This window comes from Acinonyx jubatus, chromosome B2 (genome assembly GCF_027475565.1).
Source record: "Acinonyx jubatus isolate Ajub_Pintada_27869175 chromosome B2, VMU_Ajub_asm_v1.0, whole genome shotgun sequence".
Lineage (NCBI taxonomy): Eukaryota > Metazoa > Chordata > Mammalia > Carnivora > Felidae > Acinonyx > Acinonyx jubatus.
The window spans coordinates 114,456,998-114,481,678 of NC_069385.1; the positions used below are offsets into that span (position 1 = coordinate 114,456,998).

The 24,681-nt window shown below is 42.8% G+C and overlaps 2 protein-coding genes across 3 annotated transcripts in view; both read left to right on the forward strand.

The window, feature by feature from the left end:
* Positions 1-25: 25 nt before the first annotated feature.
* On the forward strand, positions 26-23,492 carry TMEM217 (transmembrane protein 217). The gene is made up of 2 exons (XM_015069797.3): positions 26-158; positions 22,315-23,492. Exon 2 carries the CDS (start codon positions 22,414-22,416, stop codon positions 22,990-22,992), a length of 579 nt encoding a protein of 192 aa, XP_014925283.1. The 5' UTR covers positions 26-158; positions 22,315-22,413; the 3' UTR covers positions 22,993-23,492.
* The window catches only part of TMEM217B (transmembrane protein 217B), a 40,447-nt gene continuing 15,805 nt past the window's right edge, over positions 40-24,681 (forward strand). The window contains exon 1 of one of the 2 annotated variants that reach the window (XM_015069798.3): positions 40-158. The gene's annotated coding sequence lies outside the window, so the exon portion shown is untranslated. The remainder of the gene's footprint in view (positions 159-24,681) is intronic. The other variant, XM_053222869.1, reaches the window with a different exon arrangement.

Consider the following 24,681-nt stretch of genomic DNA (forward strand, 5'->3'; position numbering starts at 1 on the left):
GTGGTCAGACAGACCAATAGGGAGCCGGAATCCTGCAGGCCGCTGAAGCCGAAAAGTGACATCAGGCACTGGGCACACAGGTGGACCGGGAAGGCGGAGCTTGGAAGAGCAGGAAGGCGGGGCTGAAAGTTCCTTAACCCTGGGAGTGGAAGAAGCAGGTAAAGAAAGGGACCTATGGGGAAGGAAGAAAGAGTACTGTTTTCTTTCGGGAGGGAATGAGGTTCCTGAGCCTAATACTTTTTGGAAAGACAGAGCGTATGTATTTATATATATAAATCTTTGACCTAAAAATAACGGCCATGTGGTGGTTGCAGCCCATTTTTAACATCTCCCAAATCAATGTCACTCTGGTTATTATCCTCCTTACCCTTCCCTGTTCCGTTTGGAGTCTTTTTTTTTTTTTTTTTTTTGTTAAATCTATGAAGGAAGATCAATACGTATCCAATAGCCCAGGGTTGCTAACTGTTCAACACGTGAGTAACGGTTGGTTCGTAAGAGTCTTCCATTCGTCTGGTAATTGATCACTAGTAAAGGATTTGTTCTGGGGGTAAAATTCAAATGATTTAATCCGTGTTTCTATCATTAACTGCCACTTTCTGACTATGAGAAGCCAGATACTGACTGTTTAGGACATGCCCTTATTTTTTCCATCCAATTCAGACCACTAAGTAACATTTCCTGCCGGGACATAGCATATCTCCAAGGGGTGAATCACAAAGATTAAGGATATACCCCCAAACATCTTTAATCCCCTTTATTAATCTGTTATAAATCTATCACCCTTGAATTCATTTTCAATCTAGTTTTCACTTGGAATGAGATTTGATACAGCGTTTTGAATCCTTTGAATGTCTTGTCAGTGTTTTTTGCTCTTTGTGAGTTTCTGTGGTTGTATACTACAGTGATTGGGGTGGGCAGGGAGAATGAGGGGGTGGGCAGAGAGCACACCCTAGTCCAAAGTAATTTTTGTCCTAAAAAAGAACTGTTGAGGTGGGCTGCTTGTCCTCCATCCCGGCTTCTGTTTGCTGTTACAACACATACTCCCACATATTGGAGAACATTTAAGGACCCCCTGTCTAAAAAAGAACATATGCCCTCCAATGGCCTTTTTCTATATAGACATTACCCCCATTTTCAAGCTTCTTTTGTAAATTTTGCAACCATGATACTGTATGAAACAGGCTATTTTACTTTCTATGAATTTTTCAAGCTTTCATAGACTTTCATAGTCTCAGATAGTCACCTTTATGGGCATTTAATCCAACAAACAAAAGCCCTTCTAGCCTTTAAATCATTTTAGCTGCCTTTCTTTGGCTTTTCTTTTTCTTCGAATGCAGTGACCAGCACTGCATACTGGGCTCCACGAGGAGTTTCCTGAGGTTTTTGTTGAAACTGATGCTTTGTCTTTATTCTGGACAGCCAGAACTTTTGCTGGCATTTTGGACTTTACAAGAGCTGGCATCTCAAAGGAATAATGTACAGCAACTTCTAGATCCCTTTCTTTGGTGGTGATTGGCAGTTCAGAATTGTGTCCCCTGTGTTAGCTGCCTTATACTGTCCATGTGGCAAGTCACCTGCCACTTTCCAGCCTACTCACATAGCTTTAGAAATATTCCAGAAGATGCTCCCTATTGACTTGACATTTCACTATGTGGAAAGCAGACTATAATGTGTACACCAAAAAATGTCTTAAAGTATTCCTTTTTCTTAATTGTTTATGAGATGTTAAATAACACTGATTCCCAGGGGATGCTGTTAACATCGTTCAATCCAGAGACGTGCTGTTATTCCTACTCTTTGCTTTCTACATCTAAGCCAGTTTCTCATCCAAAGGGGAAAAAAAATCACTCTTGTCATCTGGCAAAAACTTTTTAAATAGTCTTTTTTTATGTTTATTTTTTTAAGTTTATTTATTTTGAGAGAGAGAGAGTGATCAGGAGTGGGGTGGGGGCAGAGAGAGAGGGAGAGAGAATTCCAAGCAGGCTCCATTCTGTTAGCACAGAGCCCAGTGCAGAGCTCGAACTCATGAACCTATAGATTATTACCTGAGCTGAGATCACGAGTCAGACACTTAACCTACTGAGCCACCCAGGCACCCCAGTGTTTATTTTTTGGGGGGAGGGATAAGAGGGGGGTTTCTGTGCTGACAGCAGAGAGCCCAATGCGGGACTTGAACTCACAAACCGTGAGATCATGACCTGGGCTGAAGTCAAGCCTTTAACCAACTGAGCCACCCACGTGGCCCTTTAAATAGTCTTTGTTAAGCACTCAGCCACCTCAACCCAAATAGTCTCTATTAAGATAGTTGAGATTGTTGGGCCCTTTCTCACCACCACCACCATCATTATCAAAATCTAAACCAACCACATCTATACAGCAGCCTCCTATTGGTCCTCCCTGCTTACACTCTTTCCCCCTTAGAGTCTCTTCCCCAGAGAGCATCCAGAGAGAGCCTTCTAAAATGTTAGTCACAACTGACAACAGCCAAAGTATGTAAAGAGCCCATGTGTCCATTGATTGATGAATGGATAAAGATGTGGTATATATACAATGGAGTATTACTCGGCGATCAAAAAGAATAATATCTTGCCATTTGCAACAATGTGGATGGAAATGGAGGGTATTATGCTAAGCAAAATAAGTCAGTCAAAGAAAGACAAATATATGATTTCACTCATATGTGGAATTTAAGAAAAAAAAACAGATGAGCATAAGAGAAAGGAAGCAAAACTAAGATGAAAACAGAGAAGGAGACAAACCATAAGAGACTCTTAAAAACAGAGAACAAACTGAGGGTTGCTGATGGGGTGTTGGGTGGAGGGATGGGCTAAATGAACAATGGGCATTAAGAAGGGCACTCGTCGTCGGGATGCGCACTGCGTGTCATATGTAAATGATGAATCACTAAATTCTATTCCTGAAATCATCATTACACTATATGTTAACTCACTTGGATTTAAATTTTAAAAAATAATAAACATGTATATTTCAGGGGAAGAAAAATAAAATAAAATGTCAGTCACCTTATGTCACTCCTCTGCTCAATACCTTGCAATGGCTCCAACACACTTGGCATAAAATCCAAGCTCCTTAAAGACCTCTCCACTCTCTTTCTTGCTTAATCTGCTCCAACAGCACTTACTGGCAGTTTCCCTGTTCCTTGAATCCTCCAAGCATGTTCCTACTTCCAGGCCTTTGTATTAGCCATTTCCTCTGCTTGGAATTCTCTCGCCACAAAGATCTGGATGGCTTGCTCCCTCAGTGTCTTCACATTGGGGATGCCATCCCTGACCACTCATCTTAAATAGCGGTCCCCACCACTCTATTTTTCTTTAAAACCCTCTCGGGGCACCTGGTTAGCTCAGTCGGTTAAGCGGCCGACTTCACTCCGGTCATGAGATCTCACAGTCCGTGAGTTCGAGCCCTGCGTTAGGCTCTGTGCTCAGAGCCTGGATCCTGCTTCAGATTCTGTGTCTCCTTCTCTCTGTGCCCCTCCCCTGCTCATGCTCTGTCTCTCTCTGTCTCAAAAATAAATAAAAACATTAAAAAAAAAAAAAAGACGTGATCACCACCTGGCCTATTATGCACTTCTTCATTGCCCATCTCCATCCCTAGAATGTAAGCTCCTCTGGGGCAGGGATTTTGCCTGTTTTGTTTTCTGCTGTTCTCACCTGGGATAGCACTTGGCACATAGTCGGTGCTTAATATTGACTAAGTAGGAAAATGAAAAGTATAAACTGTTCTTGTCCTTTGGCTCTATGTTGTTCATAAACATTTTGCTGTTGTTGGAAAACATGTTACAAACCATGTTTTCTAACACCTACTAGGATGCGTCCACTTTACCAAAGACTACAAGCTTGCCTCTACTCTTCGTTGAAGAACAGTCTCCCTTCCTATCTTGGAAAGACTGTCCTCTTCAAACTCTTTTGCACCTTCTAGGCCAGTCTTCTCATACTTTAATATACATGTGGATCACATAGAGATCACGTTAAAAGCCCAGATTCTGACTCAGCGTGTCTGGGCTAAAGCCTATGATTCTGCATTTCTTTTTGGGTTTTTTTTTTAATGTTTATTTATTTTTGAGAGACAGAGAGAGACAGAGCATGAGCAGGGGAGGAACAGAGAGAGAGAGACACACAGAATCTGAACGAAGCTCCAGGCTCCGAGATGTCAGCACAGAGCCCGACACGGGGCTCAAACCCATGAACCACGAGATCATGACCTGAGCCGAAGTCAGTTGCTTAACCGATTGAGCCACCCAGAGCCCCTACAATTCTGCATTTCTGATAAGCCCCCCTGTGACACTGATGCTGCTTATCTGTGGACCTCCCTTCATAGATCTGTTTCAAGCACCTTATGGCCTTTGACCCTTGAGTTTATCTCAAGGATTTGATTATTTTTTAATGTATTTTTTAAAGTAATCTCTACACCCAATGTGGGGCTCAAAGTCACAGCACCGAGGCCAAGAGTCCCATGCTCTACGGACTGAGCCAGCCAGGTACCCCAGGTTTGATTATTTTAAAAGTATGAATAGAAGACTCTCAACGTAATCTGCCTGCAAGGTTTAAACCTTTCCCTCCTTAACTGCATCTTCATTCAAAGGAGAGTAAAACAACTCAGTTGGGGGCAAAGTAGAGTTAAGGGAATGATCCATGTGTGGGTTGCAGGAGGATTCAAAAGAGGTGGGTGTATCCCAATCCTTAGAGAAAGTTCTGTGAAGAGATAAGCCCTGAGTAGAGACACCATAGGAAAAAGAAAGAGAGGGAGAGAGGGGGAGAGAGACTTGAAGAATAGTAAAAAGGAGCCTGATTGGGGAAGATAAAAATCGAGGAAAAAGCCTTTGGACTTAGTTACCAGGAGATCACTGGCAGACTTTAACCTCTGCAAAGGAGTGGAGTGGACCCTGTGATGAGAAGAAGGGTTAAGACAGGAGAGCAAGGAGCAGCCCTCACAATGCACCACAGAACGTTCTGTTGAGTTACCAAAGGGATGGTGAGGTCAACCTGGGATCTAAAGGCAACAGAGCTTTCTCGATATCTGAACAACCTCTAGAAAGAGCAAAATGAGAGAAATCAGTTATATTAGAGAAGGCAAAGCGATAAGGAAAAAGACTGAAGGAACAAGAGGTTGTTGGAGTAAAGGGAGTTAGAGTGGTCACAGGGGAGCCTGGGTGGCTCAGTCGGTTAAGTGTTCGACTTGGTTTCGGCTCAGGCCATGATCTCACAGTTTGTGAGTTTGAGCCCTGCATCAGACTCTGTGCTAACAGTGTGGAGCCTGCTTGGGATTCTATCTCCCTCTCTCTCTGCTCCTCCCCTGCTTGCACTCTGTCTCTCTCCATCTCTCAAAAATGGATAAATATTTAAAATTTTTTTAAAAAATAGATGGGTTTTGTCAGACTGAAGAAAACATAGGAAAATTAAGGAAATTTTGTTAGGTGGTGGAATTATATATCTTTCTATTTCCAGAATTTTTCTTTTTTGCTATTTTGAAATATATGTCAGATATTTAACCTGGGGTAGGTAAACTTTTTCTATAAAGGGCCAGACTGTAAATATTTTCCACTTTCCCAGCCATACGGGCTCTGTTGAAACTGCTCAACTCTGCCCTGTAGCATGAAAGCTGCCACAAACAATATGAAAATAAACTAGTGTAGCTGTGTTCCCACAAAACTTTATTTTTGGATGCAGAAATGTGAATGTTATGTAATTTTCACATCATAAAATATTAGTTTTTCCGTTTTTTTCAACTATTTAAAGATGTAAAGACTAAATAACAATAATGATATAATAATAATTAAAAAAATAGGGGCATCTGGGTGGCTCAGTCAGTTAGGCGTCCGACTTTGGCTCAGGTCGTGATCTGACAGTTTGTGAGTTTGAGCCCCATGTCAGGCTCTGTGATGACAGCTCAGAGCTTGGAGCCAGGTTCAGATTCTGTGTGTGTGTCTCTCTCTGCCCCTCCGCCACTCACACTCTGTTTCTCTCTCTCTCAAAAGTAAATAAACATTTAAAAAATTTTTAAATATTATAATAATAATAATAATAATAATAATAATAATAATAATAATGTAGAAACCATTCCTAGCTCACAGGCCATACCAAAAAAAGCATGACAGATTTGGTTCATGTGTGGTAGTTTGCCAACCCCTGCAATAAAGAATAAATAATAGGGGCGCCTGGGTGGCTCAGTCAGTTAAGTGTCTGACTTCGGCTCAGGTCATGATCTCACAGTTTGTGAGTTCGAGCCCCACGTTGGGCTCTGTGCTGACAGCTCAGAGCCTGGAGCCTGCTTGGGATTCTGTGTCTCCCTCTCTCTCTGCCCCTCCCCTGCTCACTTTCTGTGACTCTTTGTCTCTCAACAATAAATAAACATTAAAAAAAATTTTTTTAGATAAAATAAACATAAAAAAAGAATAAAGAACACATAAGAACAAGGTTAAGAAACAAAAAATTTACAGTAAACCTGAAGTCCCCTTTTTGTTCCTCCTTGGTCCTGTTCCCCTCCCCTTCTCCGTGGAAACCACAATCCTGAGTTATGTGTTCAGCTTTCTATGCATGTTGCAAACTTTTACTTTACGTATGAATGTCCATAATCATGTTTTTCACATTTTGAAACTTTATAAATAGCACCACACTACACATAAACTTCAGCCACTCGCTTTTTTCATTCAGTATTCTGTTGATAAATGGAGCTTTAGTTGATTCATAGTAGCTCTAATATTGTGTTCCACTCTGTGAATATTCCTCAATTGTTGTCTCTAATTTTTGTTTAATTTTGAACAGTGTTCAGTTAACATTCCCCTTCCTCCTCACTTTAGGTACAACCACTGTGCAGGGTTTTGTATTGTCCTCTTGTCTTTCTTTATACTTTTCCACCTATGTTCATAACCTTAAATAATGTATTCTTTATAGTAATGACATTGTATTGTACCTATTCTGTTTCTTGCTGCTTTAAAAAAAAAAAGATTTTTAACGTTTATTCATTTTTGAGAGAGAGAGACAGAGCATGAGTGGGGGAGGGGCAGAGAGTGAGAGAGACACAGAATTGGAAGCAGGCTTCAGACTCTGAGCTGTCAGCACAGAGCCTGATGTGGGGCTTGAACTCACGGACTGTGAGACCATGACCTGAGCTGAAGTCAGACGCTTAACTGACTGAGCCACCCAGGAGCCCCTGTGCTTGCTGCTTTTAGACAACACTGGGGTTTTGAGATTTAGCTTTAGTTCACATTGATGAGTGTAGTTAGCTCATTTTCACTGCTGTACAGTATTCCATTTTATAAACAGTACAGGTTCAGGGAGACTGGGTGGCTCAGTCCGTTGAGCATCCGACTTCGGCTCAGGTCATGATCTCACGGTTCATGAGTTCGAGCCCCGCGTCAGGCTCTGTGCTGACAGCTCGGAGCCTGGAGCCTGCTTCAGATTCTGTGTCTCCCTCTCTCTCTGCCCCTAACCCACTCATATTCTGTCTCTGTGTCTCTCAAAAATAAATAAACATTTAAAAAATTTTATAAATAGCACAGTTTATCTGCGTGACTACTGATCAGCACTCAATTGCTTCACATTTTGTGCTAGTGTGAACTCTGCTGCTATGAACACTCTCATCCATGCCTCCTGGATAAGTGGACAGGGGGAAGGGTTTCTCTAGGACATCAATGTAAGAGTGCAATTGCTGGTCTGTGTGCATGTGTTCAACTTTGCAAAATAGTGTTCAGTTGTGTTTCTTTTGAAAAATGTTTTTTTTTTTTTTGCCCTGCAAGCAGAGGCAGGGGGCAGAGGGAGAGAAGGACAGAGCATCTGAAGTAGGCTCTACACTAACAGTAGTGAGCCCAAAGTAGGGCTCAAACTCAGGAACTGTGAAATCATGACTTGAGCTGAAGTTGGATACTCAACCAACTGAGCCACCCATGCACCCCTCAATCATGTTTCAGAGTGGTTGTACTACTTTATTCTTCTACCTGCATGGGATGAGAGTTCCATTTTCATCACCTACAACGTGGTTTCAACAGTAAATAAAAATTGAGGAGAGAAAGCTGGTTCAAAGCCAGATCCGTCAAAGTTGGGTTGAACGGGAAGCAGAAAAATAGAAATCTTAGTGTCTGTTCAGTCACATCCAAGTCTCTCTTCTTTCCTTCCTTTTTCTCGCCACTCTCTTGTGTGAGTGCTCTGTACTGAAAGCAAATGTTTTGTTGTTCAAAATTATGGGGATATCTTGAAGAGAAAATCGTGGAGATGGGAGGTATTGGGCTTGTAATCAATAGCAGGAGTGGACCACCTTTGTTTGAACTATTAGGAATCCTAGAAAAAAAATTTCCTACGATTCTGTCAAGCAGGTCCTTCCTTTTTTCCTTCCCTTCTTTCCTCTTTCCTATCTTCCTTTCTTAAACTTGCACATGATACCAATTCAAGACATCCAAATAGGTATGTAATAGGTTGAATGGTGGCCTCCCAAAAGACATGTCCGCATCCAAATTTCTGAAACCTATGAATGTTACCATATTTGGAAAAGGGGGTCTTTGTGGGAATAATAACGTTAAGAATTTTGAAACGAGATTGTCCTGTTTTACTTGGTTGGGTCCTAAACCCAATGACAAATGTCCTTACAAGAGAGAAGACACAGACAGAAGAGGAGGAGGTGGTGCGACTATGGCAGCAGAGATTGGAGTGATGCAGTCACGAGTCAAGGAATGCCTGGAGCTACCAGAACCCAGAAGGGGCAAGAAAGCATTCCTCCTGAAATCCTCAAAGGGAGCACGGCCCTGCCAGCACTTTGATTGTGCTCTCCCAGCCTTCAGAACAGTGAGAGTACAAACTTGTGTTGTTTTATGTCACCAAATGGCAATTTGATGCAATAGTCCTAGGAAATTAACCCAGGATGTAAAGAAAAAGTTGGTCTCCCTCTCATCTTTGTCCCAGAGCCACCCATATATCCTTCAGCGGCAACCGTTGCCAGTTCCTTCTGTGCCCCCCTTCTAGAGATATTCTTACAGAGCCCCTTAGTAGGGGCAGGGACATTCAAGATCACTTTACAAGTGAGGAATCTGAAGTTCAGAAGAAGAAATTGCTCAAGGACCTGGTGAAGACGAACAGGAACTCACATTTCCTGTCTCTTGGTTTGATCCTCCTTTGATGTAAAAGAAGTTATCTAGGAGCAGATTTTGATGTAAGGATAGGGAGAGAGAAAAGGAGGATATTGGGCGAAGGAAGGGTAGGTAATGTCATCGAGATGAAAAGGAGCGTAAAAACTGTTATTATTTACCCTCAGGTTGGCCACAGTTCAATGTAGCACTCCAGCAGATCATCGCCAGACTCTGTAGACAGAAATTAATCCTTCCATCCAACTAGCTTTTCCTTAGCATGTACTATATTCCAGGCACCAAACTATATTAAGAGCTGTGAAGTACAGCTCCTGCCCTTAACAAACGTATAATCTAGTACGAGAGTCGGGCTCATAAGTAAAGCAGTGTGATAAGTAATAAAAATAAGAAGTGTGCACTATATCCAAAAAAAAAAAAACCAGAGTGAAGTGTGGTCCTCTCTGTTTAGGAAGCTGGGAAAAGTCTGAAAGGATGAGTAGGAGTTTTTCAGGTAGAGAGGGCAGGAAAAGCATCCTAGGCAGAAGGATGACACATTTATGGAATTGTGGTCTACAAGAGAAGTTGCATTTGAAAAACCACATAGGAGACGCTGTCAGTGCCTCACCCACATCCCTCGACCTCTATGTATGCTCTCTTTGCCCAAAGGCTCTTCTTCCAACTCCCCAAAACTGGAAAGGAAAAAAAAAAGCAGTGCACAAACTCCTAGTGTACTATTAGTGCCTAGGAGTTAACTCCTCCCGGGAGCAGCCCTCAACCAACAACTCTCAGGAGTTGGTGTGTAAATTCATCAGCTCCTTCACCCCTCAGATGGGATAATTCTGAGGCATGTGTTGCCCAGTTTCCTAACAGGATTAAGCTCCTCTTATTCACTGTGGTAGTTAGCTTAATAGCTCATCCTTTATGGGCTACATTCCTCCCCTGTATCACTTTCCACCTCTTCTCCACTGGTGTTTCCATCACCTCCCAAATAAACTACTGGCTCTCAAGTCCTTGTCTTACAGATTGCTCCTAGGAGAGTCCAAACTAAAATAAAATCTAAGTAGCACTACATGGGAACAGCAAAGAGTGCACAGAATGGGGTGCAGTGATGGTAGATAGTGGAGCAGGGAACCATCGTGGTGGACTTCTTTTTTTTCAACGTTTATTTATTTTTGGGACAGAGAGAGACAGAGCATGAACGGGGGAGGGGCAGAGAGAGAGGGAGACACAGAATCGGAAACAGGCTCCAGGCTCTGAGCCATCAGCCCAGAGCCTGACGCGGGGCTCGAACTCCCGGACGGCGAGATCGTGACCTGGCTGAAGTCGGACGCTTAACCGACTGCGCCAGCCAGGCGCCCCTCATGGTGGACTTCCAACGCCACGTGAGAGTTGTGGTACCTTTTCCTGTAGACAAGTGGACATTCACTGAAAGTTTAAGTAGGGGCATAGCATGACCAGATTTGCATTGCAGAAAGACCACATATTCAACCACTAAATGGCTTTCACTACACTTAGAATAAAACCCAAACTCCTTAACCATGCCCGAAAAGGTACTGCTGGCCCGGCACCTGCCTGCTCCCCCATCCTCTGAAAACTGTTTGATTTGGCAATTGTAGAGTTATTATGGACCCAAATGGCTCAGCTGGGCAGAGCCAGATGAAGAGTTACGGTAGACTGGATTATTGTCCTCAGTTCTTTCCATCTTTCTGTGTGACCTTGCAGGCATGAGGGTGGATGGAATATATAGTTCCCTGCTAGACTTCTTCCGGCCAATGGAATGTGAGCAAAAATGCCAATGTACCTGAAGAGGCATCATATATTTTTGCTCACTCCGCTGCACTCCTGCTGCTGGTCCCAGGTGGAGAAGAGACGTGTGTAGCAGACAGAAACCCCGACTGGAGCCCGGAACTAAACCCAGCCAACATGCAGCCTGAAGCATGAGTGAGAAAAAATAGGTGCTCGTGGTTGTAAACCACTGGATTTTGCCTCATTCGTGTGGTAGTAACTGATTACGACAGAAGTGAAGTGGGCCATGAGAAAAGCGAGCCAGGGGTACTCTTTCAAGAAATTTAGCTGCGGGGGCGCCTGGGTGGCTCAGTCGGTTGAGCGTCTGACTTCGGCTCAGGTCACGATCTCACGGTCCGTGAGTTCGAGCCCCGCGTCGGGCTCTGTGCTGAGAGCTCAGAGCCTGGAGCCTGTCTGTCCCAAAAATAAGTAAACGTTGAAAAAAAAAATTTAATAAAAAAAAGAAAAAGAATATGTCTAGGCTAGCCTGTTGACTGACGAGAGACGCGCGACATTAGGCCTAGTCTCCCCAAGTCATCCCAACTGAGCCCATCCTAGATCAGCCAGCAACCAGTTGAGCCTCAGAATATGAATGAGCTCAGCCAAAATCAACACAACTCTCTTGCCAGCCAACAGTTGACCCCCAGACACTTCGGTGAATTCACCTGAGCCCAGCTCAGCTCAGCCCCAGATAAACTGAGCTCCATGGACTTATGAACGAAGTACTGTTCATTGCTACATGCCACCGGGGTTTTGGAGTTGTTTGTGTGGTGTTATTGTAGCAATAGATAACTGACAGTTCTCTAGCCCTCTCCACAATCTATGAGCTATGCCCTTTTCTGCTTAAATCAGGCAAACGATCGGTATCTTTTGCCCTCTCCGACTAACCCAGAGAAAGACTGAATGTAAATTAGAAACACAGGATCAAGGGAGAGATCAAGGTGGGAGAGATTTTAGCATGCTCTCAGACAGAGGATTGGAGGCAGTTGTATTTGTTAGGATGTACGTGTGCCTGCAAAATAACAGTGCTTTATTTATTTTTTTAATGTTTTTTTCTTTTTAATTTTTGAGAGAAGGAGCTTGAGCAGGGGGTGGGAAGAGAGAGAGGGAGACAGAGGATCCAAAGTGGGCTCTGTGCTGACAGCTGAGAGCCAGATGCAGGGCTCGAACTCATGAACCATGAGATCATGACCTGAGCTGAAATCGAATGCTCAAACGAATGAACCACCCAGGCGTCCCCAAAATAACAGTGCTTTAAAGATGATAAAAGTTGGGGTGCTGGGTGGCTCAGTCAGTCGGGCATCTGACTTTGGCCCAGGTCATGATCTCATGGTTCGTGGGTTCGAGCCCCACATCAGGCTCCGTGCTGACAGCTCAAAGCCTGGAGCCTGCTTCGGATTCTGTATCTCCCTCTCCCTCTGTCCTCCCCTGCTTGCACTCTGTCTCTCTCGCTTTCAAAAATAAATAAACATTAAGAAAAATTTAAAGATGACAAAAGTTTCTAGTTTTTCTCTCTCATGTAAACGCGTAAGCTAGTGTGGGTATCTCTGCTCCGTGAAATCTTCAGAGACCTAGGCTCCTTCTGTCTATGCTCTACTATGCCCTTGCCCGGCGAGTCCAAAACGACTCCCAACCACATCAATGTTCCAACCACTGAGAAGAAGGAAAGGGAGAACAGGACTTTTTCCTTACTATCTGGTGTGCTTTTTTTTTTTTTTTTTTTGAGAGAGAGAGAGAGAGAGAGAGCATGCCCATGTGAGCAGCTAAGGGGCAGAGGAAGAGGGAGGGAGAGAATCTTAAGGGAGCCTCATGGCCAGCACAACCCATGCAGCACTTGATCTCACAACCATGAGATCGTGACCTGCGCTGAAATCAAGAGTCAGACGCTTAACCGACGGAGCCACCCATGTGCCCCACTCTCTGGTACTTAGGTTCATTTTGTCCCCTTTCAACTCCTTCTTAGGAATTGGTCACATGACCACATTCAGCTGCAAGGAAAGTTAGGGAAAAGCAAACCTTATCCTGGCCATCCGTGTATATACCTAAACATTCTGCTTCTGTGAAAGAAGGGGCGAACAGGTAGCCCTGGTTCCTTCTATGTCAGAGGAGAAAAAGAGTAATTAACGGAGCGAGATATGTATGGCAGACTTTATCAGCCACTTCCTTGCTTCTCCTTGTTAAGGAGACTCTGGGGTGGGGGAGGGGGCAGCTGTATTCTGGGCATAAATCACAATATGACTAAACCAGTTATGGCAATTCTACTCAGCTTTGCCAGGAACTGGCTTCCCCAGCCTCTCTTGAAACTATGGGTAGCCACGTGAACCAGTTCTGACCGACAAGCCATGAGAGGAAGGCTACTGAGGGGTTCTGGAAAGTGCTTTCCTTCCTATGAAAGAGACGGACACGGGGGAGAGCTTACTGGCACACTCCTGCTCGGGATATTGGTGCGAGGCACTGCGGCCGTCGGCTTCGACCGCAAAGGAAAGGCCAAGAGAATTACGGATGCCATCCTGCAGCCCGACACCTTTCTGAGGATTTGAATGGCCTTGAGAGGACTGCAGGGTCTCAACACCACCCATCACCTACACGGCCACCTCTGTATTTTATTTCTTAACAAAGAGTAATACCTTTATCATATAAGAAACTCATACAAATTGGAAAAAGATAACTAACATCTTAATGCACAAATGTATTAGGTAAAGGACATAAATAACTCGTAAGAAGTAATAAAAGTAGTTAACAAATACTTTTAAAATATTCAACCTAAAGAGTCATCAATAAGATGCACAAATCAGGGGTGCCTGGGTGGCTCAGTCGGTTCAGCGTCCGACTTCGGCTCAGGTCATGATCTCTCAGTCCGTGAGTTCGAGCCCCACGTCGGGCTCTGTGCTGACAGCTCACAGCCTGGAGCCTCTTTCAGGTTCTGTGTCTCCCTCTCTCTCTGACCCTCCCCTGTTCATGCTCTGTCTCTCTCTGTCTCAAAAATAAATAAACGCTAAAAAAAATTAAAAAAAAAAAGATGCACAAATCAGAACATGAATTTTCACTTACTGTATAGATTGAGTAGAAAGAATACATCTAAAAAATTAGTGTTTTTTTAAGTTTATTTCTTTTGAGAGAGGGAGTGAGAGAGAATCCCAAGCAGGCTCTGCACTGTCAGCGCAGAGACCAACGTGGGGCCTGAGGTTACAAACTGTGAAATCATGACCCAAGCCGGAATCAAGAGTCAGACGTTTAACCGACAGAGCCACCCAGGCGCATCCCCCCAAAATAATGGCTCAGTCGGAAGAGCATGCAACTCTTGATCTTGGGGTCATGAGTTCAAGCCCCACCGTGGGTGTAGAGATTACTTAAAAAAATAAAACATTTAAAGAAGAAAGAAAAGAGGAAGATGTAGGGATGGTGTCGGCCACATTTCCCTCTTTTATCAAGAAAAGCAGGGGTTCCTTGTTGGCATCCCACTCCTGATGTTGGCTCAAGATAGGCATGGTTCGTGAGTTCCAGCCCCAAGTTGGGCTCTGCACTGACACCACAGAGCCTGCTTGGGATTCTCTCTCCCCCTCTCTCTGCCCCTGCCCAGCTCATGCTCTCTCTCTCTCTCCATAAAGAAATAAACTTAAATAAATAAATAAATAAATAAATAAATAAATAAATAAATAAAATAAACTTAAAAAAAAGGGAAGGAAATGAGTATTGAGAACAAAGCTTATGGCGTCTGCTACAACACAGCTTAATGAGGAGTAGTTTTGCATGCATAATAAATAGTTACCCCTTGGCATAAAGCAAAAACAATGGTGGCAAAAATACTTACACAGTGGAATGCTTACTAGTTTCCGGGCACTGTTCTGAGTGTTTTAAATATATTAACACATATATTAACTCATTTAATCTTCACAACGACTTGGAGGTAAGTGCTATTGTTATCTTTATTTTATGTATTTTTTATTGTACTTCATATACTCACAGTTAGACTTAACCATAATCCTTGGGGCATGACATATTCCTCACTGGTCCATTCATGGCTCTTTTATTTATTTTTTAAGTATTAGTTATTTTTAGTAATGTAATAGGTACCTTCAAATCCTCCACCCAAAATAAAATTAGGATCTTGTCAGTAATTCATACCTTATTGTCTGGTCTGCTCAAGCCATTTCACTTCCTCCCCTGGTCTGAGGTGACCATCATCTAGAATCCTAAATTCATCATTCCTCTGCTTTCCTTATATGGTTTCCTCATAGAGGTTTGTAAGTTTGTTTTTTGTTTTTTATCATTTATTTATTTTTGAAAGACAGAGAGAGACAGAGCACAAGCAGGGGAGGAGCAGAGAGAGAGGGAGACACAGAATCTGAAGCAGGCTCCAGGCTCTGAGCTGTCAGCACAGAGCCCAAAGCAGGGCTTAAATCCATGAACTGGGAGATCATGATCTGAGCTGAAGCCAGACGCTTAACCGACTCAGCCACTCAGGCGCCCCTGTAGGGGTCTTTTTAAGATTTTTAAAAAAGTAATCCAGGGGCACCTGGGTGGCTCAGTCGGTTGAGCATCCAACTTCGGCTCAGGTCATGATCTCAAGGTTCCTGGGTTCAAGCCCCACGTCAGGCTCTGTGCTGACTGCTTGCTCAGAGCCTGGAGGCTGCTTCGGATTCTGTGTCTCCTCTCTCTACCCCTCCCCTGCTTGTGCTCTGTTCCACTCTGTCTCTCAAAAAATAAATAAATGTTGGGGTGCCTGGGTGGCTCAGTCGGTAAGCGCCCGACTTCAGCTCAGGTCATGACCTCATGGTTCGTGAGTTCAAGCCCCGCATTGGCCATTCATGCTCTGTCTCTCTCTGTCTTAAAAAATAAATAAAACATTAAAAAATTAAATAAATAAATAAATAAATGTAAAAAAAAAAAAGAGAGAGATTTTTTGAAAAGTAATCTCAACACCCAATATGGAACTCGAATTTACAACCCTGATATCAAGAGTCGCATGCTCCACTGACTGAACCCAGGCACACCAACAGTTTTATAGTTTTATTGCACCTATACATATAGTCATAAAATGTGTGTATGATATATATCTATAGTTGTGTTTTTTTTTTTTTAACATTTATTTGTTTTTGAGAGACAAAGCATGAGCAGGGGAGGGGCAGAGAGGAAGGGAGACACAGAATCCGAAGCAGGCTCCAGGCTCTGAGCTGTCAGCACAGAGCCCAACACGGGGCTCGACTCACAGACCTCGAAATCATGACCCGAGCTGAAGTCAGACGCTTAACCAAATAAGCCACCTAGGCGCCCCTAAATATTTTTCAGCATTTAAAATATCAATATTCGAGGCACCAGGCTGGCTCAGTTGATGGAGCATGTGACTCTTGATCTTAGGGTTGTGAGTTGAAGCCCCACGTTGGGCATGGAGCCTACTTTAAAAAAAAAAAAGTCAATATTCAAAGATGGAATCAGAATCACTTCTAGTGGTGTACTTGTTGAAGTAATGTCTCATTTTCAGAACATTTCACAAATAAACAAAAAAGACTGTTGGGATCACTTTTTTTTTTTTTTTTTTTTTAAGTAGGCTTCAGGCTCAGCACAGAGCCCAGTCCAGGATTGAATTTACGACTCTGAGATAAAGACCGGAATGCTTAACTGACTGAGTCACTCAGGCACCTCATCGCACTATTACCAACTACTTTTCATGGTAACATTTGTAGCTCTTGGTTTAGACGACGACAATTATCTGGCTATCCTTCCACAATGCTGGCTTAACCATTTGGGGGGCTACAAAGATACTGTATTAAAGAAAGCTACCCCGACAACATAAAGGGAGCCAATGGGATATACTTAATGATCTGATTTATTAGGCTTAATAAAATAATTATATTTCATAAACCCATTTTTATTAAAATTGTGTATGTGTAGCACTAATTAATATTGAAAGGCTTATAGTAAACACAGCAGTCCTCCGCCCCCCACTCCTAGTCATAGTTCCCACAGGCATCCACCTTCATTCTTCTACTTCCCCTCCTACTGACCTCATTATCTCTAAACGATACACTTGTATTGATACTTCTTGCTTAATCATTTTTAGACAGTATCTATTGGCTTCCCACCCTGATAGATGAGGACTTCTTACCCCTGCACACATATCCACTGTCTTCCTCCCCACTCCCTGTAGCATCATTCATGACTGTATCAAGACTATAACTGGGATGCCTGGGTGGCTCCGTTGGTTAAGTGGCCGGTTTCTGCTCAGGTCATGATCTGGTAGTTTGTGAGTTGGGGCCCCCCATGAGGCTCCGTGCTGACAGCTCAGAGCCTAGAGCCTGCTTCGGATTCTGTGTCTCCTTCTCTCTCTGCTCCTCCCCAACTCATACTCTCTCTCCCTCTCTCTCCCTCGCTCAAAAATAATAAATAAGCATTAAAAAAAAAAAAAAAAGACTGTAACTTCACAAGTGGTATCAGTCACAGTAGTCCAGAGAAGAACATGATGGTGATTGGACTATGGTGGTGGCAGTGGAGGTGGGAAAAACAATGACTGATTCAAGAGATATGTGGGAGGGAGAGGAGATGGAACTTAGTATTTGGGGATGTAGGATAGGAGAGAGAGGGAAGGTACAAGAGTCGCCTCATTAACATAACAAAGGACACCTCTATTGTTCTCTACACTTAGGAAGTTCCAAGGGTTTGGGGAGCTGTGAACCAGAACCAGGGATAAAGACCAAATATATATTTCTTTTTTTTTTTTAATTTTTTTAATGTTTATTTATTTTTGAGACAGAGAGAGACAGAGCATGAGCAGGGGAGGGGCAGAGAGAGAGGGAGACACAGAATCTGAAACAGGCTCCAGGCTCCGAGCCGTCAGCACAGAGCCCGACGTGGGGCTCGAACTCACGAACTGTGAGATCATGACCTGAGCCGAAGTCGGACGCTTAACCGACTGAGCCACCCAGGTGCCCCCCAAATATATATTTCTTATAATAAATCACAATATCACACTCAGCTATTACCTCTCCAAATATGCTACCCTGTTCTTCTGTCTCCTCCCTTCCTTCTCCTTCCACCTCCTCTTTCCTCCCTCTTCCTCCTCCTCCTCCTCCTCCTCCTCCTCCTCCTCCTCTTTCTTCTCTTCCTCCTTCTACTCCTTCTTCTTTCTCTCTCCATCTTTCTTTCTCTCTCCATCTTTCTTTCTCCCTCCCTCTCTCCCTCTCTCGTCAGACCATCTTATTATATTCTTCATGTCTCTTAACTTCTCATCCATATTTTCCATCTTACCACCTCTCTGTGCTACGATCTGGATAATTTCCTTTGACCTGTCTCTGGTTAACTAATCATCACTTTGTCTGTGTCCAATCTGCTACCAAATACAGCCACCAAAATTTTAATTTCAGGTCTTGAGGTTTTCCTCTCTAGAAATTCTATTTGCTTCTCATTCAGGTCTGCTAGGTTATTTTCTATGGATTCCTGTTTTTACATATATTTTCAATATTGTCTTTTATTTACATAAATGTGTAATCAAAGGGAATTCTGATACAAGCTATAACATAGATGAGCTTTGAGTAAATTACACTAAGTAAAATAAGCCAGAAACAAAAAGATAGATACTGTATCATTCCACTTTACTACTCTGAATATATATCATCCAAGTATATTATGTATTATATCCAGAATAGTAAAATTCATAGGAAAAAAAAGTAGATGGGGCGCCTGGCTGGCTCAGTTGGGAGAGCATGCAACTCTTAATCTCAGAGTCATGAGTTCAAGTCCCTCATTGGGCATAGAGCCTACTGAAAAAAAAAAATTGTAGAATGATGCTCATCAGAGGTTGTGGGGGAGGGGAAATAGTTGTTCAATGGGCATCCAGTTTCAGTTTTGTAGGATGAAAAAGTTCTAGAGAATGGCTGCAAAACAATGTGAATATAGTTAACATTGAACTGTACGCTTTAAAAATGGTTAAGTTGGTGAGGAACTTGGCAGGTTCTGTTGGAAGAGCATGCAACTCTTGGTCATGAGTTTGGGCCCCACAGTGGGTGTGGAGATTACTAAAATAAATAAACTTTAAAAAATGATTAAGGTGGTACCTTTTATGTGTACTTTACACATTAAAAATACAATATAAATAAAATAAAATTTAAGAAAATAAAAGTTTTAATGCAAAAAATGTAGTAACTATAATTGTTTCATAAGTTGATATTTTTCACAGTTCTGTTTCTGCTGTTATTTCTGCTGGTTCTCACTTGCAGTGCCTTGTTCCTTGCATGCTGGGTTCTTTTTTACTGTGTGGTACCCATCGTCTATGCAGTGATTAACTGCTGGAGATTCTTTGAGGACCAACACAAAGATGTATTCCTCCAGAGAAGATGTGAATTTGCTGCTACCAGGAACTTAAGAGAATTCCAGTTCAGGACTACTTTATTTTATTTATTTTTTAATGTTTATTTATTTTTGAGAGAGAGACACATACAGAGTGCAAGCAGGGGAGGGGCAGAGACAGAGGGAGACACAGAATCTGAAGCAGGTTCCAGGCTCTGAGCTGTCAGCACAGAGCCCGATGTGGGGCTCTAACCCACGAACTGCAAGATCATGACCTGAGCTGAAGTCCGACACTTAGCTGACTGAGCCACCCAAGCGCCCCTCAGGACTGCTTTAAACTAGACTCCTGGTAAATGAAAAGCTTTTTTGAATACTTCATAAAATTTGGGCTACAAATCCACAAAAAGATTAGCTATGGTTACAATGTCTCAAGGGGAGTTTTCTCCCCTTTTGTGCAGTGTAGTACTAAGTTATCTTCCTTGGAGCTCTTGAGAGAAAGATGTGGGGTCAGGTTTACTTCTGATTCACATTTAATCATAGCCCTCTGGGGAAGGGGCATGACAAATACAAGGAAGGCTTTCTAATAGACTCCCCACCTTGGTGGATCCTGAGCTTTGATTTCATTCACCCCTAGCCTACAGCACATAATGTAATTCACATTTGCTCAGACTGGTAAATACCCTCAGAGCAAAATCGACTTCCATGCTTTCTTACCTCTCCCATAGACTGTCTTCCCACCTCCTACTTTGTCAGCTCTTCTGTGCTTTTAAGAATATTTTAAAACTACGGTGTCTAGCATTTTTTAGTTGCTTTAAGCAGCAAGTTGGCCCCGACAACCTAACCAATCAGAGATCCCTCTATCTTTATTTCCTTTTCACTGATTTCTGCTCTTCTGTTTATTTTCTTCCTCCTATTTTTTTGTTGTTCTTATTATTGGGGTTTTTTTCCCCTTAAGTTTTTTAGTTGAACACCCAGCTCATCGTTGCTTTTTCTTTTCTATTGTTAGGCAATCCTCTCCTGGAGGCTCCAAATTTCCCTTAAAGTATACCTTTCTTGTGTATTATTTTATTTTATTTTATTTTTTAAATATGAACTTTATTGTCAAATTGGTTTCCATACAACACCCAGTGCTCATCCCAACAGGTGCCCTCCTCAGTGCCCATCACCCGCCCTCTCGTCCCTCCCACTTTCTTTGTATTCTTTCAGTTTTGATACGTAGTGCAGGAGTGATTGGGGAAAGCCAGTTGGTGTCCGCCTGTTTTCGTCAACGCCTCATGCCAGCGGCGATACTGTACTGATTTTTCTCCTGAGACACCTGCACTCAAGGTCTGGCAAGTGCCGCCAATTTTCCCTACCAGGGTGCAGCAGTGCTGGGAGAAGAGAAGGGCATAATTTAAACTACCTTCTCTACCCAGTGTTTCCTACTACTGGCTACCTGTGAAAATCACCAGGAAGTCGTGAAAAATACCGATTTCTGAGTAGCACACGCAGGATGTTCTAACTGGTCCGGGGTGGAGCCTGGGCCTGGGTACTTCATTGATTCTAATGTAAAGCCAGGGCTGAGAACCGCTTCTCCAATCACCTGCTCCTTGCCACCCGCCCCAGACTGCATCCTCCCTCCTCCCCACTCACACTCCCAAGCGATTTTATTTTTTTTTCTTTCCAAAATTTTATTTAAATTCTAGTTAGTTGGGGCACCTGGGTGGCTCAGTCCATGAAGTGTCCGACTTCGGCTCAGGTCATAATCCCCCGGTTTGTGGATTCAAGCTCCACATCGGGCTCTCTACTGTCAGCATGGAGCCTGCTTTGGATGCTCTGTCTCCCTCTCTCTCTCTGCCCCTCTCCTACTCGCACTCATGTGCGCTCTCTCTCTCTCTCTCTCTCAAAAATAAACATTTAAAAATAAATAAATAAATAAATAAATAAATAAATAAATAAATAAATAAATTCTAGTGGTTAACATATGGTGCAATATTGTTTTCAGGACTAGAATTCAGTGATTCCTCACTTACATACAACACCCAGTGCTCATCACAAGTGCCCTCCTTAATACCAATCACTCATTCAATCCGTCCCTCACCCACCTCCCTCCATCAACCCTCAGCTTGTTCTCCATGGTTAAGAGTCTCTTATGGAGGGCCCCTGGGTGGCTCAGTCGGTTGAATATCCAACTCTTGATTTCCGTTCAGGTCATGATCTCACAGTTCATGGGTTCGAGCCCCACATCTGGCCCTGCGCTGACAGTGTGAAGCCTGCTTGGGATTCTCGCTCTCTGCCCCTCCATCGCTTGTGTGCACACACGCACTCCCTCTCTCTCTCAAAATAAATAAAAACTTAAAAAAAAAAAAAGCCTCTTATGATTTGTTTCCTTCACTTCCCCCCCCCATATGTTCATCTGTTTTGTTTGCGAAATTCCACATGAGTGAAATCATACGGTATTTGTCTTTTTCTGACTTATTTCGCTTAGCATAATACAATCTGGCTCCATCCACATCACCACAAATGGCAACACTGCATCCTTTTGATGGCTGAGGGATATTCCATGGTATCAATACCACATCTTCTTTCCGTTCATCGGTCGATGGACATTTGGGCTCCTTCCATAGTTTGGCTACTGTTGACACTGCTGCTGTAAACATTGGGGTGCATGTACCCCTTTGATTTGGTATTTTTATAAACTTGGGGTAAATACCTAGTAGTGCAATTGCTGGGTTGTAGGGCTATTTTTAACTTTTCGAGGAACCTCCATACTGTTCTCCACAGTGGCTGCCCCGGTTCGCATTCCCAGAAACTGTGCAAGAGGGTTCCCCTTTCTCCACACCCTGACCAACATCTGTTGTTTCTTGTGTTGTTAACTTTAGCCAGTCCAACAGGTGTGAGGTGGTATCTCATCATGATTTCGATTTGTATTTCCCTGATGATGAGTGCTGTCGAGCACCTCTTCATGTCTGTTAGCCATCTGGATGTTTTCTTTGGGAAAATGTCTACTCCTATCTTCTGCCCATCTCTTAACTGGATTATTCATTTTTGGGGTGCTGAGCTTGATAATTTCTTTACAGATTCTGGGCACTGAGCCTTTATCAGATATGTCATTCACAAGCAATTTTAAAGCCTTCTGTCTTCCCAAAGCTGTTATTTCCTTGTTTCCATATTTCTCTCTATTGTTTTTCCAGGGTGCATTTGGGGCAGGAGGCAGAAACTGTGACCATTTATCACATTGGCAGGAACCAGAATTCTCCTGTATCTTGTTCGTCTTCACAGGAAGTCTCAGCATGAGACAGCAGCACTGGTTTGGGATGACTGCCAAAATGGGCACCGTGTTATCAGGGGTCTTTACCATCGTGGCCACCAACATGTACCTCATCTTCGAACACAGATACATAAGGAACAACAATTGCACTGATAACCACCTACTGAACAAGAGTGCAAATGTCCTGATAAGCCAGTTCATCATCTGCTGGGCTTTCAATATGGTCTTCTTCCTGTCTTTCATTACCCTCATCATCAGCTGCTTCCTACTGTACTCAGTATATGCTCAAATACACAGGGGCTTGGTGACCTACATCATCTGGATCCTTTTCTATGAAGCTGTAAACATTATAGTACAAATCTTTACCAACAATGACTCTGTCATTGAAGAGGTCAGAGTCGTGCGCTGGTTTGGCCTGATGTCCCGTATTTTCATGCACTGCTTCTGGATATTCTATGTCATCTCCTATGCCCATATAATCTATAAAAGTCAAAGCCCAGGGAATATAATTTCCTACAACAGACGTATTTCGACAGGCAATGGAGAGTTCCTACGACGGAAATCAAAGATCGTCAGCTTTACCCGACACTATCATGGATGATGTTTGCCCTTCTCTCCACTGATGGTGATTCTAGTTCCATCTCTTTCACTTTTGCTGATCTGTTCAGAATAGAGGCCCTACTGCCATCTTTTTGGGAGAAGTGGAGAGAAATGTAATTATAATCCCAATGGGGACCACCTGCTCAATCCATAAGGGCATTTAGTGAAAGGCCATTGTTACTTGCCAAGCACTTCTTGGGTGCCTCCTTCGTTTTCCGGTCAGTGCCACCTTAGAGGTCAAAATAAAGAGGGTAAGGGAATGAAATGAAGCTGAGTTGCAGTCTGGCAATCCTTTCACCTTGTTATATACCTTCATCAGCCTTCAACCCACAGCTCTCTAATTCAACCCTGGGACACGGGCATATCTGTATTTATACCTCAGGTAGCTGTAGTGTAAGGGAGACTGGTGGTGTCTTGGGGTAGCTTTGTGCCATGGTCTTTCCCCCTCTGTCCTCTGTGTTATATTCCAGATAAATAAAAGAATAAAAGTAGAGAAAACCATTTTCCATTTTCTGTCTTGAGTACCCCCCTCCCCGAGATTTGTCAAAGAGTGCAAAATGCACTCAGTTAGCCAAAAGGTATTTGCTAAACTTTTCTGTGTCCATCACTATGCTGGACTTAGTAGAAGGATACAAAAAAAGCACAAGATACAAGGCCTGACCTTGAGGATTTTGCAGTTTAGTGAGTGAGAGAAACAAAACCACCGCTTATGGCTTAATAAGCTTAATAGCTTTCTTGAGGTATAATTGACATATAATAACTGCACATGTTTAAAGTACATAATTTGATAAGTTTTGACCTAAGTATATCCCGGTGACATCATCACAACTGAATTCCTGAACATATCACTCCCAAAAGTTTCCTCTTAACCCCTGCTCCCTCCCCTTCCTGCAGCACCCCCTACCATCACAAGGCACGGATTTGCCATCATTACCTACTCGGTTTGCATTTTCCAGAATTTTATATATATAGAATCATATAGTATGCACTATTTTTTTGTCTTCTTTCACTCAGCCTAATTCATCCATGTTGTTATGTGTATCAAGAGTTCATTCTTTAAGATTCATCCACGTTATGTGTGTTCAAAGTTCATTCTCTATCACTGAGTAGTATGCCATGGCATGAATATACCACAGTTTTTTAATCCATTTGCCCTTTGAAGGACATCTAGGGATTTGCAGTTTGGGGCAATTACAAATAGGAACATTATAAACATTTGTGGATAAGACTTTGTATAGACCTATGATTTCATTTGTCGTGGATAAATACAATTTTAACTTCTTAAGAAACTAGCAGATGTTTTCCCAGAGTGGTTGTCCCTTTTTATATTCCCACTAGCAGGGTATGAGAATTCTAGTCCCTCCATATCCTTGCAAGCACTTAACACAAACAATAAATTTTTCATTTTAGCCTTTCTAATGGGTATAGAGTGGTTCCCATTGTGGTTTTTGCTTGCATTTCTCTCATGACAAATGATGTTGAACATCTTTTTATGTGCTTATTTAGCATCCTTATATTTTTTTTGGTACGGTGTCTACTCAAATCTTTCGTCTATGTTAAAAATTGAGGTTATTGGGGCACCGGGGTGGCCCAGTCGTTTAAGCGTCTGACTTCAGCTCAGGTCATGACCTCACAGTTTGTGGGTTCGAGCCCCATGAAGCAGGCCTGGAGCCTGCTTCAGATTCTGTCT